Raw genomic sequence first — 14,750 nt, 5'->3', positions numbered from 1 at the left:
TGCAACGCGAACTCATCCTGTTTCAGAAAACAGGGCTCCCAACCGGGTAGAGAATGACCCAATTGTAGGACAAGATTCAGGTCAAGCTCTCACTCAAGCATGAGACAGAAACCCACAGGAAATGAGGTTTCATCAATTAATCATAGGGCTGGCAGGACGTCTTTTCTCCATCAAAACAGTTAATACATCTTCAATCGTGGACACATCTATACCAGCGTGAGGGTACTCTAATCCAGTTGGTTCAGGAGGCCACCGTTCACTGCCGCTTTGCAAGTCCTCAGCTCCCAAGAGGAACTTTTGTGAACTCCTAGGACAAACCTTCAGGTCTGGGCAGCTGATCACAACCTACCAAGCTGCAGAGCTTAGAGGGTTATGGCCCTTTCAGAGGGAAGGTACCGCTCTTCAACAGAGCTGCAGTAACTCGCTGTGTGAACCCTCTTATTCTGTGGTAGTGCAAAATAAAAAAAGGTGACATAGAGCACGGTTAGAAAGTGGGGGAGCTGTATCTAGTTTAAAGCAGCTTTGTGGCAGTAGAACTGCTATGGGTCGACGATAATTCAACAGCTATTTCAATAAAGAAAAAATTGTTAGCCCCTTTAATGCAGGAGTTGTGTACAGAGATGACCCCTTAGACACAGCCTGTGCTAAGCTTTAGATTTCAGTAAGAAATGTTGAGGAGATGGCCGATTTGCTAAATCCTCTATGCACCATGGAGATAATCACTGAATCTATGCGCTTGGATGAATTTACCCAGTTCGTATTGATGATGGACAGGCACGAACTCAGACCAAGAGATTACTGGGAAGGAACCCAAAGCAAGCTGAACCCGTTTGCACACCCTCCCTGAAAATTCAAGTTACAATACCATGATTTAAAAGTGTGGGATGTATAGCGTGCATCCCAAAATAGTGTGGGATGTGCGCTATATTAACAGATATTTTATTCTTGATTTTCAAGAACGTGCACCTTAAGCAATGGAAACTTAAATGGGACAATTACACGCTGTGAGATGCATGCGGCATAAACCCCCCAGCAGACCCCCAGCGGGCCTATCCCCCGATTTTTACTTCTTTGGGACGCTTCTACCAAGCCACAAACTCCACTTCCAGCTGCCTTTCCCGCCCTCCCTGGCAGGCCGGCTCCTGCCGGGGAGGTGAACCCCCGCGGCGGGGAGCGCCCGCAAGGAGGGCGGGCACGGCAGCGGTGCCGGCGCTGCCGCTATCCCAGCGCCGGTGGGGACGGCCTGCGCGGGGCGGGCGGCCGGGCCTGAGGGGAAACCCCTCCGGGGCCGGGATGAACCCCCTCGGGGGCCACGACGAGAAGCCCCGCGTGGTGAAGCGGTCCTGAGCGGGAGGCGGCCGCGGGGTGGGGATGCGGGGACCGGGGGAGAGCGCTGCCCGCGCCCCCGAGGGGGAGGCAGGGCTGCGGCCATCCCGGCACGGTCCGCCATCTCCTGCCGCCCCCCTCTCCCTCGGGGAAGGGGCGGAGGGGGGGTCCCGGCTCGCTGCCTCGGCGGGCGATTACTCTGGCCTGGCCGAGCCCCGCCGTCCTCCGCTTGCCCCGTCCGCGCGGGCGCTCGGCCCGCCACTGCTCTCGCCTGCTCGCCCGGGATGCCGCCGGCGCTGAGGGCGCGGCGGGGCCGCCGCCGCCGCTGCCGCCGCCGAGCGCTGGAGCGGACGGGCAGCGGCCACCACCTCCTCCCGCGCTGACGCAGGGGGCGGGGGGCGGCAGGGGCGGGGAAGGGAAGGGAAGGGAGGGGAGGGGAGGGATGGAGCCGCGCCGCGGCGCGCACTGAGGCGAAGCGAGGCGCGGCGCGGCCGGGGCGCAGCGCGGGCAGGCGGCGGCGCCTCGTCGTCCCCCCCCCCAGCATGGAGGCGCCCCCCGCGGCGGCGGGCGAGCCGGCGGCCTGGGCGGCAGAGGCGTTCGCGGAGCCGGAGCTGGGCTCGGAGGAGCTGGAGGCGGCGGCGGGCGGCGCGCTGGACCGCGTCCTGCTGGAGTCGGTCTGCCAGCAGCAGGGCTGGGTCCGCGTCTACGGTAAGGGGGCGCCGGGGGGGCGGGCCCGGGCCCCACGCGGGGCCGGGCCGGGGCCCGTTGCCGGCTGCGGCGGCAGGTTGGAAGCGGGGAGCGGCGGAAAACTTCCTAGCCCTAACTTTTCTTTCTTCTTTTTTTTTCCCCTGCTGCGGAAGCTCCCAATTCCCCGCGTCTCCTTAGCCCCCCGCCCCCCCTTTTCCCGGCGACAGGAGCCCCGCGTTTAGCCGCACCCCGCGTGTGGGCAGCCCCTTTTCCGCCGGTACCCCCCAGCTGGGATGCAGGATGCCCCGCGTTAAGCGCTGCCGGACCCAGCACCCGCGGGGGGATGTCGCGGTGTTCTCAGGCGGGGATCCGCATCTAAACCCTTTGTGTCGCCGGGGGTCAAGTACAGGATGCGAGTGCACGCAGGGCTGAGCTCTCGCCGCCTGCCAGCGCCGGCTCTGATTAGTATTAACGAGGTACTAAAGGCCTGGGAGGTACTGATACGGTGGGTCCCGTCGCCCCAGACTTAGTGGTGTGTGTTAAATTGGCACCTTTATTATTTATAAAAAGGATGTTAAAATCTTCAGCAGTCTGGCCAGCATACAGGACCCGGTGTTGTTTCCCCTTCTTTTTCAAACTCTCCGTGGTATGTAACCTTTTAAAATTTGCTTGATTTATGTGACCGGGCTCTGGTTTGTTTAGGCTCCCAACTGAAATGCAGTCAGGCTTAATCTCTCGATCAGCACCTAAATAGTGGAAATTCTGTTTTATCTTTTCCTTGTATTTCCCTCTTGTTTGTCTTGGTAATCTAACGATAATTACTCCCATGTTTCAGAGTGAAGATCTGCAGACAGTATCTTGTTTTCCCTCCTGTAACAAATTTGATGGTCCATCCTTGAAAAGGCAGCAGTTGTGGTGTTTGCATGTGCAGTTACTATGTTACCATTGGCTGATATTATGGAGAACCTCTGAAAATACTTTCTTTTATTGGTACTTTTTTGCATCAGATTCTGTCACACTGCTGGTTGTCCCTGTCGTCTTCCTCCACTGCCCTGAATCCCAAAGAGATTCTCCAGGTTTTCCCTGGCCTGTAAAACTAGAAGCAAGTGTTCTCTGTTACCCGTATCATTGATCTGTTACTGGTTGCATTATTCCTGAAACACAAAGATGACATAAATAAGTTATCTACAAGAACTCTGCTGGATTTCTTGGCTGATGGCAGTTAATTATTGTGAGTACCACCAGCATTAGCCTCTGCACATATCAAATGAGGAAGATCAAGCTGCAGGTTTTCTGGAGAGCACGGTCTGTTCAAAGACCTTTGTGTTTATTTTGGAAGCTTGAAAAGCTGGTGCGGTGGGATGAGGTTGTCTGTCTGCTTTCTGTCTGGTGCATCAATGAGCAAAGTTATACTTAGCACAATTAATTGTAATAGAAGTTTGGGATTTTTAGTAGTTTCCACTGTGTCTACCTTGCTGCTTCTTGCATGGCTTTCTTTTGTTACTCTCAGCCTAATGCTGAGACTATAAAATGCAGCCTTCTGAAAATATCTCTCTGCTGTTGTCAGGGGGAGCTCGGAAGAAAGCAGATTGCCTTCAGATTGTTTGTTTGTTTAGAATACTTTCGAAAGGTAAAATGAGAATGTACTTAAGAAGAGGATGTCTGGCACCAGCCTATCTGATTGTTACCCAAGGTTATATCTTGTATGAGTGGAAGCAGGAATGTGGTTTCAAAATTAGCCACAGCAAAAGACATTGCTTGTTGATAAAGTCACGTTGTATGTTGTGATGTGTTTGTAGCCTGACGCTAACATGTAGATAAATGGGGAAAAAAATCCCTGTGACAGAGCAGCTAGCTCACAGGCTATAAAAATCAACGTAGTCTTCAAGCATGTACAAATACATCTTGTAGCCCAAGGATAATAACTAATTATTCCTAGTCTGTGTTTAAAAAAAACTCATTATCTCTCTCCTTCATAAAGAATCTGATGTGGTAGTGTCTTCTCTATGAAACTGCAGTCGGATTAGCTAGTATTTGTTTATTTCCTCCTGCTTATTAGCCTTTTTTTCTTGCATGAACACATCTGGAGAAGTTTGTGGACAATGAATCAAGCTGAAACTGTGCCATGTTTGTGCACAACTAAATATGGGTTACAAACCTATGAGTGACAAGTGTTATTTATAGGATTTAAAGTAAAGCCTTGCACAGTTGTTTGAGGAACCACAGCAGCATAGTGAAAGAAAACAGGAGCAGAAAGCTTAGCCTTATTGTCTGTATTGTCTGATAAACAATGAGAACACTAACACTAATTATTTCACCATGAATGGCTGGGGGAGGGAAGGAATATCTAACATATGAAAAGTGGAGAAGCATTTTCTAGCGTGGCAAGAAATGCAGCTTTTGATGTCATAGCATTTCTTTTCCACGTGTCTCTATGAATGTGGACTGCTGCGCTGGGGAGTTGTTCCAAATGAAAGGTGACTGTCCGGAAAGTGTCTCAAGTAGTGGAAACACTTACTTTAAAGAAAAGGAGTTCAGCAGCTGCTTAAAGACAACTGTTTATTTCTGTGCATCTCTGTTCTGCAGTGCTGTGCCATCCACTTTGTCTCCATCCAAGGAAGTAATTACTGGCATGAGGGAAGCTGGTCCAGTTGCAGAGCCTGTAAAACTTCATCTGTAAGCATAAGAGAATTTAGTAGTAAAGTACCATCATTACTGGTCTCTGTGGCTTGCCAGCAGTATGACAGTGATGTGAATACAGTAGGACTTCACAATGTCTGGGATGTGATTTCAGTGTGACACTGAGGTCTTGTCTGACTTCACTACGAGATCTAAATCATAGTCTGGCTATTTTTGCATTTCCTGCATTAGCTGCAGTAGTTAAAGTGTAGCTTTTTCATTCTGTCTTCTGGAGGTTCGGCAGCTTCTGGTTAAGTGAATTAGCAAGGACATTATCAAACCATGGAAATACAATTTCCTTACTGAAGGACAGTGTTTGTAATGTAAGCATTTTTCTCTAACCTGATGTTTGAATAGTGAACAGGAACAGTAAATTTGCTTGTTGGAGTGATAGGTTTAATTGCTCGTGAAACACAAATCATGTGAGTGTGGTGTTGCCAAGAACTAGTTTTGACACACAACTAATGTTTCTGTAAAATATGTATCAACATGTGTTCTGGATGATGGCTTCCTTTCAGACTCGTGGCATGTGTGTAATGTGTAAGAGGGGAGACATTGTCTTGCCTGGATTCATGCTATGATTTTTTTTTTTCCTCTGTAAAAGGGATAACTGACTTTTGAAAGCATCCACCAGTGTTTCAAGGTCTTTTTCTCTGCTCTTTGAAACAGATTTTGGGGGGAGGAGGCAGGGGAATAACTGAATTTACAGCATTCTCAGTGATAACTGTGAAAACAGAGCAGTTATATTGCCTGGTGTGGCTGACTGAACATCCATGGATTTTGTAGCAATGAATTATAAAGCTAGCATCGCAGCATTGGTGTTAAATGTTGCATGTGATGGGGGCAGAATTGGATTTTGCCTGACTTATAGTCTGTGTCTAAACAGGTTTTAAACTTCTGTTGTCAAATTAGTTTCTAGTGTGCCTGCTTTAAGCTCACTGCAAATATTCGTGTGTTAAAATGATTAATTTCAAAATAGGATTTTCCTGAAATATGTAGAAAATAGCATGGAGAAGAGGCTGTTCTTTATTGAATGTTCATCCTGTGAATGGATATTGCTGCTCTGGGGCCTTATCTGGAGTAGGAAATGTCTTTCTCTTTTAGCAATGGTGCTAAAAGACTATAGTAGTTGTACAAACTCTAGCGCAGATCGGATGTGGAAGTTTTCATCACCTTGTCCTCGAATCCTGAGAGCAGTCTGGTGACATTCCTCACTGCCAGAATAAGCCTCCTCACCCCTCTTCTCCTGGCAGAAAGAGAAGGCTCTTCAAAAACAGGCTTGAAGGGCTCCATGCTTTTTCATGGATATTGATCTACAGACAGAGCTTCACTGTCTCTGACTCCAGAAAAAGCCCTAGACCCTGTGCAACCAGACAGAAACATCTCTTGGCTGCCTCAAACCTGAGTTCCAGGCTTTTAAGTATCAGCCCTCACAAAATATTACGGCTCATGCTCAGGGCTGAAGCCATGGTAATGCATGTAGCATCATGTGGAGATTAAAAAATAGCTGTGGCTCGAGCACTGAACAGAAGCATTTCCCAATCATGTGAAATTCAGTCCAAAAGCCCAATTTCTGCGAGTTACCCATTCCAGCAATCTGTTGTCTACCTTGCTCAATTCTTATATCAATGACTCCAACTCTGTTCTCAGGGTTTTCTGGTTCTTTACAGCCTGCCTCTCTATGGCTTTGTAGGGAGCTTGATACCTACCTCCTTTTTTTTTTTCTCTTTTTTTCTTTTTTTTTTTTCTCCCCTCCTCCTTCTCTTCTTGCACTGCTTGCAGTTGTACCTAAAAATACAAAGATTATCCATTTCCAAACCATCTCTCTTTGGATGAGCACCAACAGGCTTTGGTAATGAATAGCGTCTTGTCATTGTCAGCAAATCCTCTCCTTCCAGCCCTGCTCATGCTGCTGGCCACCTTTTCCCGAGATGTCCATGCAAGGATGGTGAGTGTGAGCCACGACCCTCCCCGGGGTCCAGCCTCCCCTCTCCGGGGTCCAGCCTGCCCCCCAGCCTCCGCCCAAGCCAGTGGAGATCCCACCAGGTGGCGGCATCTTCATTGCGGTAGCGCAGGAGCTGCTGAGGACGCCCGAGGCTGCCCGAAACAGGCTGGGCGATAGCGTCCTCTCCACTTCTGAACCCTATTGCTCATCTCCAGAAGCTCAATTAAAAAGTAATCTGGAGGCTGTATGACAAGGGATAGGTAGGAAGGGTGTATTTTAATACAAAACCCAAAAAACGCCTTGTAACAAATTAAAGTGGTGAGGCAGTCTGATAGTTGAGGGATGGCTGTTACAGCTGTAGAGGGTTTTCTTCTGCTTCTTGAGATGCGTGCAGATAGTATAGCTGGGCTAGGTTTTGGGTACTGCTGCATATATGAGTGTATGGAGCTGCGATTTGTTGCAGGAGATCGATTGCTGTTATGAAGGACTTAACGTATGATAAGCTGAAGATGCGGATGAGACCCTTGGAAAGCTGGAAGGGAGCTGAAGAGCTGCATGGCATGTCTGTGCAGGCGGTCTTGTGTTGGAACGTAGAGAAGGTCAGTGTTCGTGAGCATTTCTTTCCCTTCTGATCAATAGGCTTATTTTTAACTCGCTTAGAAAGTTGGTGCAAAAGAAGATAAACCTTGTTGGGCCAGGAAATGTAATTTCCTGTGTATTTGGACAATGCCTACTATAGTGATATCTGACCTTATCATGGCCTTCAGGTATCGCTGCAGCATATTAGTTACAAACGTTAAATAATGAAGGCATAAGGCTTTTTTTCATTTTGTTAAGATGATAAATAACAATGATTTTTAGTTGGTGCCCTATTGTAAAAGATTGAGTTTAATCAAAACCAAGGTTTTAAGTGACTGCATTTGCTACAGATTAAAAATGGACAAGTGTGCTGTGGGCAGAGATACCGCTTTCCCTTGCCAGCCAGCAGTGGGGAATATCAAAAGATGTGACTGAAGTGCTCTTACAGGTGATCTGCTCATACGTGCTGTATCACAGCTCCTCTGATAGCTCTTTTTGACTGCAGGGAATTCTTACAAGCGCGTAGGAATTCTTACAAGCGCGTAGGGGGTGAATTATGGGTCCTCTGTGCTACCACAGCTATTGAATCTCTGGTGACTTTCTTGTGTATTTGCAGTGGTGATTTGGAGTGCAGCTGAGGGCTGGATATAGCCTGTATTCTTCTTGGTTGCTTTACTCCCAAACTTTATTGCAGAATTAGCCCTTTGATGTTAAAACTGTTTGCCCTTCCTCATTTTAAGGAACATTGCTGTTAATTTATACATAAATTGATTTTTTTTTTTAAAAGGAGTTTTTAGCTGGGCTCTTTCAGCTGGCTGTCTTGCAAATATTGCTGAGGTTACTAATTTATTAAGTCACTTAAATATTTGGAGGCATCAACAATACTAGAGTGTGGTGGGGAAAATGAGGATGACATTATTTTATAACACCAGTTTTCTGACTCCTGTATTTGAGTCACATGATTTATCTCTGGCCGAACATTTTCATGTGGTGCTGTTTCCTATTTTTAAACAATAGGAAAAAAAAAGGGAAGATAAGAGGAGCATAACTGTGACCCATTGACTTATTACGAGATCATGGGTTCCTTTGAAGTGATATTTATAGATTTTTATAAAAAAATAGCTGAGATTTCAGCATTTTCTGGCATATAGGCCTTCTTAGCCCCAAGGTCATGAAGTTAAGTTCTCATCTTAATTCATTTAAAATCCTCTGTAAAGGCATATAGTAATAATGGAAATACAATTTGTATCTGCAAGGGAAGTAACCGAGTGAAAAGATAAATTACTGCATTTTGGTTTGTAAACTTCTCACAAAGTCCTTTGTGTGTTTTGACACCCCCCTATATCAGAAAGCCTTTATAAAAGTGATCAGGAGGGAATCACATTTGTTAATTCTCTTTAATGGGGTTTAAAAAGGTCACAAAACTGTAGAAAGGCTCTTCTCCAAGAATTTGGGTTATTTTTAATTATAAAGCAAGTTGGAGTAGTGCGAGTAATGAGCTTGTGGAGGTGAAGGGGGTCTTTGCACTTAAGTAAATGTAAAACCAAGTCCTGGATTTAGATCCCTTATTATCTAAAGGGATTTTTTTTTTTTAACAGCTGGGAATACCCCATTAAAAATGAGGTCTTATACTGCAAGCACTGGCAGGCACTTAAACGCATTAATTCTGCAAACTGTGGGAAAACGACACCCATTTCAGCAGATGTGCAATGTGTCTGGTGTAGATTTGCATAAGAATGCATATGCTTCTCTGTTAGTTTCTGGCTTGATTAAAACTTGCAGGCACCTTTTCTCTTCCTGTAGTGCTGTGTGTGCATTCTTGGACATTAGTGGTTTAATTGAAAATGCTCAGTTTTCTTCTGTGTTAAGATAATTCATTTTATTTACACAGTACTGCACTGTAGATGCACTTGGTGTTTTGCAGACAGAGGCTCCTTTGCTTGCTTTCTGGAATTGGTAGCCTGGACCGGAGAAGAAAGGAAATAGCAAAGATGAAAAATGGCAAATGTGTTTCAAAGTGGATGGAGGATTACACAGTAGAGTATCGTGAGATGGGAGGGGATTGTGTGTATTCAGTCCTTGCTGCCAAGGAGGTATGGGAATGGAAATCAGTACTGTGATGAGAGGAAGAGAAGTGTTTAGGAACCTGTGACTAAAAATGATCACCCATCTCTTAGACTTATCCCCTCCCAATATGAGGCTTTCAGGTAACAGTCCAAAGGATTCAGCAGAACCTCTTCACCTCGGTCCCATTCCCAATCTGGATGGCATGACAAAAGCATAGAAAATTCTTTCGGGTAGACCATAGGTACTGTAGCATTAATTCTGAGAGAGCTTTCCATACTCTGGGTAGCAGGGAATTTAAGCAAGGTACTGGGAGGCAGGATACTGGAAAAGAGAGTGAGAACTTAGATTTTTGACATGAAGTTTCTGACAAGGAGAGAGAAACTAATTAGGAAGCGACATTTTGCATAGATTTTATCCATGTATGACAGACGTTGGATGCTCCACTGCCATGATCCAGGGCTTCGGGAGAAGAGGTTTTGTGTCAGGACTGTTTTTAGGGTTTTTTTGGCATGAAGTAACAAAAGACAATTTAGTAGTATTCTAGACAAAGCTTAATGCTCGAGGAATGCAGGTCTGGAGCTGCACTGCCCCATCTCTTGCTGGCGATGGTTTTGCATAGGCCTGGTAGCCAGCAGAGCACTTTTGGGTTGGCCAGCACTGGAGAGAGCATTATCTCCCCAGATGAGAAGTGGTTAGTGTTGCCTGCATGCAGCACCTCTAGCTTTGTCGTTTTATCAGTTGCAAGGTATTTAGTGGTGTGGAAGTGAGAAGGAAAGGAAGGAAATGCTCTTGGTAGGCAGCAGGGGTCTGCGGGGCTGTGAGCTGTCGCTGGATGGCAGTGAGCCAACTTGCACCCTTAACAGCTTCAAGCTGTCTTGTGAGAGGACTGATGTTCCCCAACTCTAGCATAGCAGTGTTTATGTTTAGGCTGAATAAGTTGGAAAGCCTAGAAATTTGTCATATCCATTTTTTTGGGATATCCTTCACAGAAGAACTTAAAGTGACTACAAGGAATATAACAGCGTAACTGCATTTTTTTCCTCTTGGGAAACACATCTCCTTTTGCCAGTGAGGGTTTGGAGGAAATATGGACAGGATTGGTTCTTCTGGAAGGATTTCTTTTGCATGGTTGGTACTTGTATGGCAGGTAGAGTTAAAAACCTGCTTGCTTTCTTCAGTTTCTCATTACTTGAGTCAGTGGATTGGCTTGAGATAAGTGGAGGTAATTCATGCCCTCATTTAGCTCACTCTTTAGTGTACTGATACCCATCTCAACAAGATAGGGTACGGATGTTGCACTAGTCAGCATCATGTGTAGTACGAGGGATTTCAGGTTTGAGGAAAATGTGTGGAAAGTAGCAGTGGCTGTGAGTGCCGAATCCAGTCTTTGAATCTCTTTAAGGAATTAAACGATCACTTTGCTTCAGTTTTGTGTACCATTTTGTCATGGCAAATGGTGACCGCTTCATTAGCAATTCCTGTTGCTAATAGGTGTTGCCCATTGGAGTAAAAGAAGGAAGGGTCAGTTTCACTTACTTGGACCGTTCATTGCCTTGCTCTGTGAGTGCATCCAAAGCATTAATGGTTTTATTTGAGAGTGCTGCTGTGAGCTGGAAAGGTGAAGAAGTGAGGCACAAGTAGGTCAGATAACTTGCCCAAGGACAGACAAGAAACTTGGCAACAGAAGTCAGATCTCCCGAGACCTCTACAGTGCTTTGCTTGCGTACTTTGAGTTGCACTGCTTCGCATTTGGGATACCTTTAAGCCTGCTACTTTACTTGGATCCTCTTGTGACTATTAATAATCCTCTCAAATACCCTATTAGCTGTCAGATCTGTAGGTCAGCAGGGCAAGATGCTCTCAGAGGGGAAACTTTAATTCAAGTGGTTATGTCTGCTTGCTGCCCCCCCCCTCCCAAAAAAAAAAAAAAAGGTAAAGTTTTGTTGACCTTCAAAATGTAATAAACTTGTCTCATTACAGTGATAGCAGGCTGGACTGCAGGTATGAAGGAGTTTGGATAGCTGGCACTGATTAACTTCTCTTAATTTGTGGGCAAGGCCAGGTGTTTGACTAAATCATTATTTCCAAGTAGGTAACTCTTCACTATAGACTGGGGGAGGAAAATATATCACAGATTGAGACTGGAAAACCATAGAGCAGTGATTAAACCACCTGAAGCTCTAACATTCTTTCCATGGCATTTGAGACCCTGTGCCACTGGGTAACACTTTTATGTTTTGTTGGCTTTGCCAGGAGAGTTGACTGATCCATAGTAGTTTTCCATATTAGTTAGGTATTTAATCTTGATGTGCAAGAGAACAGTGCAGTGCAGGCAATATGGAAGAAGAGGAGACAAAAAGCTTCCTGAAAATATGTTTGTTTATGTTATGAGGTTATACCTCAGGCTGTACAGCCAAGCTGCTGCCTTTGCTGGGTTTCCTAGCTTGCTTGAGTATACTGGAACACATACATCACGCACCAAAAGCACAATGTGCTTATGCTTGCTAGGAAATCATTAGACTTCCTCATCAAATAATATTGAGCATTTGCTATTTTGAAGTACAGTTCTGTAATTATTTTCCACCTTTTTGTTCAGGGTGGTGGGTAGTTGATAGGTCTCTTGGAAAATAAATCAGGAAAAATGGAGTGGTATCACCAAAACAGAAATAGAAAGCTATGGCAAAAGGATATGGTGTTTTAAAAAAAAAAAAAAATCAACATCCCTTTAAACCTGATTTGAGAAGAATTATCTTCTAGATGGCATAGGCTTATGGGGTCTCTTTCTCTCTTGCTTTCTGGCAGCACTTGTGTAGGATGTCAGTGAGGTGTGGGGTGATTGATTACCCCGTTGAATGGATTTCATGGGGTTCTTCCTTAACTCCTTCCATTAGCTAAGGTCTTGCTCACTGAAGTTTTCAAATAGCCTAAACTCCTTGGAGGTAATGAGTTTTATATCCCATATAGTAAGGTAGCAAAAAAGTTTTATGGTCTTGCCATAAATATTTATGTCAGTTTTCTTTCACGTGCCCTTGGCTGGCAACTCCTCTGCTTAAAGAAGCCCCTGTGGTTGTTCACATCAAGATCTGTAAGTAGTGGCAGAGCAGTGTGAACCAAGGCCATTTCAAACTCAACTATCCTCATTTTGATTCCAGTGGTTGCTAATTTCTCAATTTATAAGCATTTTTAAGCATTTTCTGCTCTAACTTTTTTACTTACTAATAGGGGAGTCAGGAATGTGAAGTAAATGGCCTCTGTTCGCTGAAATGATGAATGTGTAGGAGAAAGGAAGGATGATAAGAAGGAAACAAATATTTTTTTTGTTCCAGCCCAGTGCTGGAAAGGGGGAGTTTGCATGCTGTAAAAATGAAAATATATCTGAAACTTTGGTGGAAAAAAAATTTGAGAGGAATGCAGTAATAATAGTTAAACAGCTAAGTGGTATGAAAATGCATTAATCTTCCCTATACTGGCAGAGCTTGCTTTGTGCTATTTCTCTGTCAGAACACATTGCTTTTTCTGTGTTAAAAAATAGAAAAGGGTGAAAATAGAAAACTGTCTGAAAAGGCAGTGTGGCTATCAATGGTAAACATGTTTAGTGTAAGAGCAGCGTTCACCTGAAGCCTGGTATCTCAAAGTTATCTGGATTCTGGCTTTATTGATCTCAGGTTGTACGTTTTAGGTAATTTGGGTTTAATAGTGCTCTCAGCACCTTTAACCTGGTGCTCGGAAGGAGGAGGCAGCCAGTCATATATAATTTTTACATATATGAGCCACTAAGCAACTGTGAATTATCCATAAGCAACTAGAAGGAGGTTATCTCCTTAGTCCTATATTCTGACTTAAACATTTTTTAAAAAATATATTACAAGACCTGCCTATATGAAAAATCTGAAGTGCAATAGCTGTTATTATCAAGAGATAGTAACTTTTCCTTGCAATGGTCTGACTCTCTACTCAGAATGAGTTTGAAACCACATCAGCCCAGGACACAGCAGGAGCTCTAATGAGACTTAAGGTAGTTTCCCATATGAGTAGGTAGGTGTTCCTATAAACAGGTGCCAAGAATAAAATTGACCTACTTCTTCCTTGCTGAGAAAGTACTTGCTATGATTGTGGGTTACATTAGCTTTGACGTTTCACTAACATTTTAGGAAAAAAGGTCAGAGCGGACTGATGGACCCTAGTTTTCAGTGTGTTCAGGCTGACAACCTTGGATAGCAGGCTCGCCAGCTCTGCAGGATTAGCTGAGGTATTCGCTAGCCCACTGTCCAGGCCATGAGATCTCTTGGCTGACATATCCATCCAGTTGCAGAACATAAGCACCACATCTATTTACAGATCAGTCTGTACCTAGATGGCTCTAAGATAACTTTGGGATGAATCTTAAATTAAACCTGTGGTGAGAGAGGGATGTTGGGGGTTGATATCCAATAGCATAAATCTTTGCTGTCAAGATTGCTCTTGTTGTCGATGGAGTTTAGAAGGGTTATCGTGAGTTAAGTGTAAAAAGCATGCAATTATGTTTAAAACTATAGTAGCTTTGCAGGAGACTTACAAAGGAAAAGCTATAGTGTATCACTTACTGTGTACTTATATTTCATCCATTAAATGGCTTACCAGTCAAAATGTTCTAGCAGTAGTTTTGATATCCATTTATAATAACCACTTGATTCTACAGCTGACACAGTATGCCTCCTTGTTTTGTTTCCAGACTTTATTGATGTGGCTTCTTGGTGACCTACTTTGTCTTCACTGCTTTAAGGTTGCTTTTTTTTTTTTTTTCATTCCCTTCCAAAAGGAAGTGCCTTCCATGAGAAATGTTGGAAGCTCACTAGCCAGTTTTTAATACTGGTAGATGGAAACTTGGACCTGACTGAGTGGCCTTCCACTTACACCCAGGATAGATGACACGACTAACTCTTAGGTACTTTCCTTAGTAAGCTCTGTTGCTAATCATTTTGAGACCCGAGAGCTGGGTGTTTGAATTAGGGAAGGAAATGCCTGTATTTCCTTGGAGCTCTCATTACGCATGACTGAATTGGTTAGCCCTGTGACTCTAAGGGCATTGCGTTTGCCTCTTGTCCTTGCGAGGGGCCAGCAGTATGTCATGTGCTTATTACTTAACCAGTTGCACAGCTGGAGGAAGGAACATCCCAGATCTTACTCCTTTTACTCATTCTGGGGTATTCTTCCTTTGCGTTACTCCTTGTGGGTTTTTTCTGTAATTTCCACTAGCGGTGATTTCAGTTCGAGGCTTAGCTGTATCTCTCTTCAGTTAGTGGTGCTTTTGCTTTTTATCTGGGGCATGAGGTATGTGCTTACTTATTTGTGGGGATACTTAAAAACCAGTTAATGTGATGCAGATTTGCAGTTTTCAGCAGATACATAGCATTTAGCTAAGTCTTATGGAGGGATTAATACCTCAAGGTATCACTGGAAAATAATAATTCACTTCTGTAGTTTCACA

The 14,750-nt window shown here is 44.7% G+C and overlaps 1 protein-coding gene across 3 annotated transcripts in view; it reads left to right on the top strand.

Moving 5' to 3' along the window:
• The first annotated feature begins 1,756 nt into the window (after window positions 1-1,756).
• Window positions 1,757-14,750, top strand: part of RASAL2 (RAS protein activator like 2) — a 189,470-nt gene continuing 176,476 nt past the window's right edge. For 2 of the 3 annotated variants that reach the window (XM_072866624.1, XM_072866623.1), the window contains exon 1: window positions 1,757-2,034. In XM_072866624.1, coding sequence (XP_072722725.1) covers window positions 1,869-2,034 — 166 coding nt within the window. In that variant the 5' untranslated portion in view covers window positions 1,757-1,868. The remainder of the gene's footprint in view (window positions 2,035-14,750) is intronic. The other variant, XM_072866625.1, reaches the window with a different exon arrangement.

The sequence above is a fragment of the Ciconia boyciana genome, chromosome 7 (genome assembly GCF_034638445.1).
Source record: "Ciconia boyciana chromosome 7, ASM3463844v1, whole genome shotgun sequence".
Taxonomy (NCBI): Eukaryota; Metazoa; Chordata; class Aves; order Ciconiiformes; family Ciconiidae; genus Ciconia; species Ciconia boyciana.
This window is presented reverse-complemented; position numbering and strand designations above follow the sequence as displayed.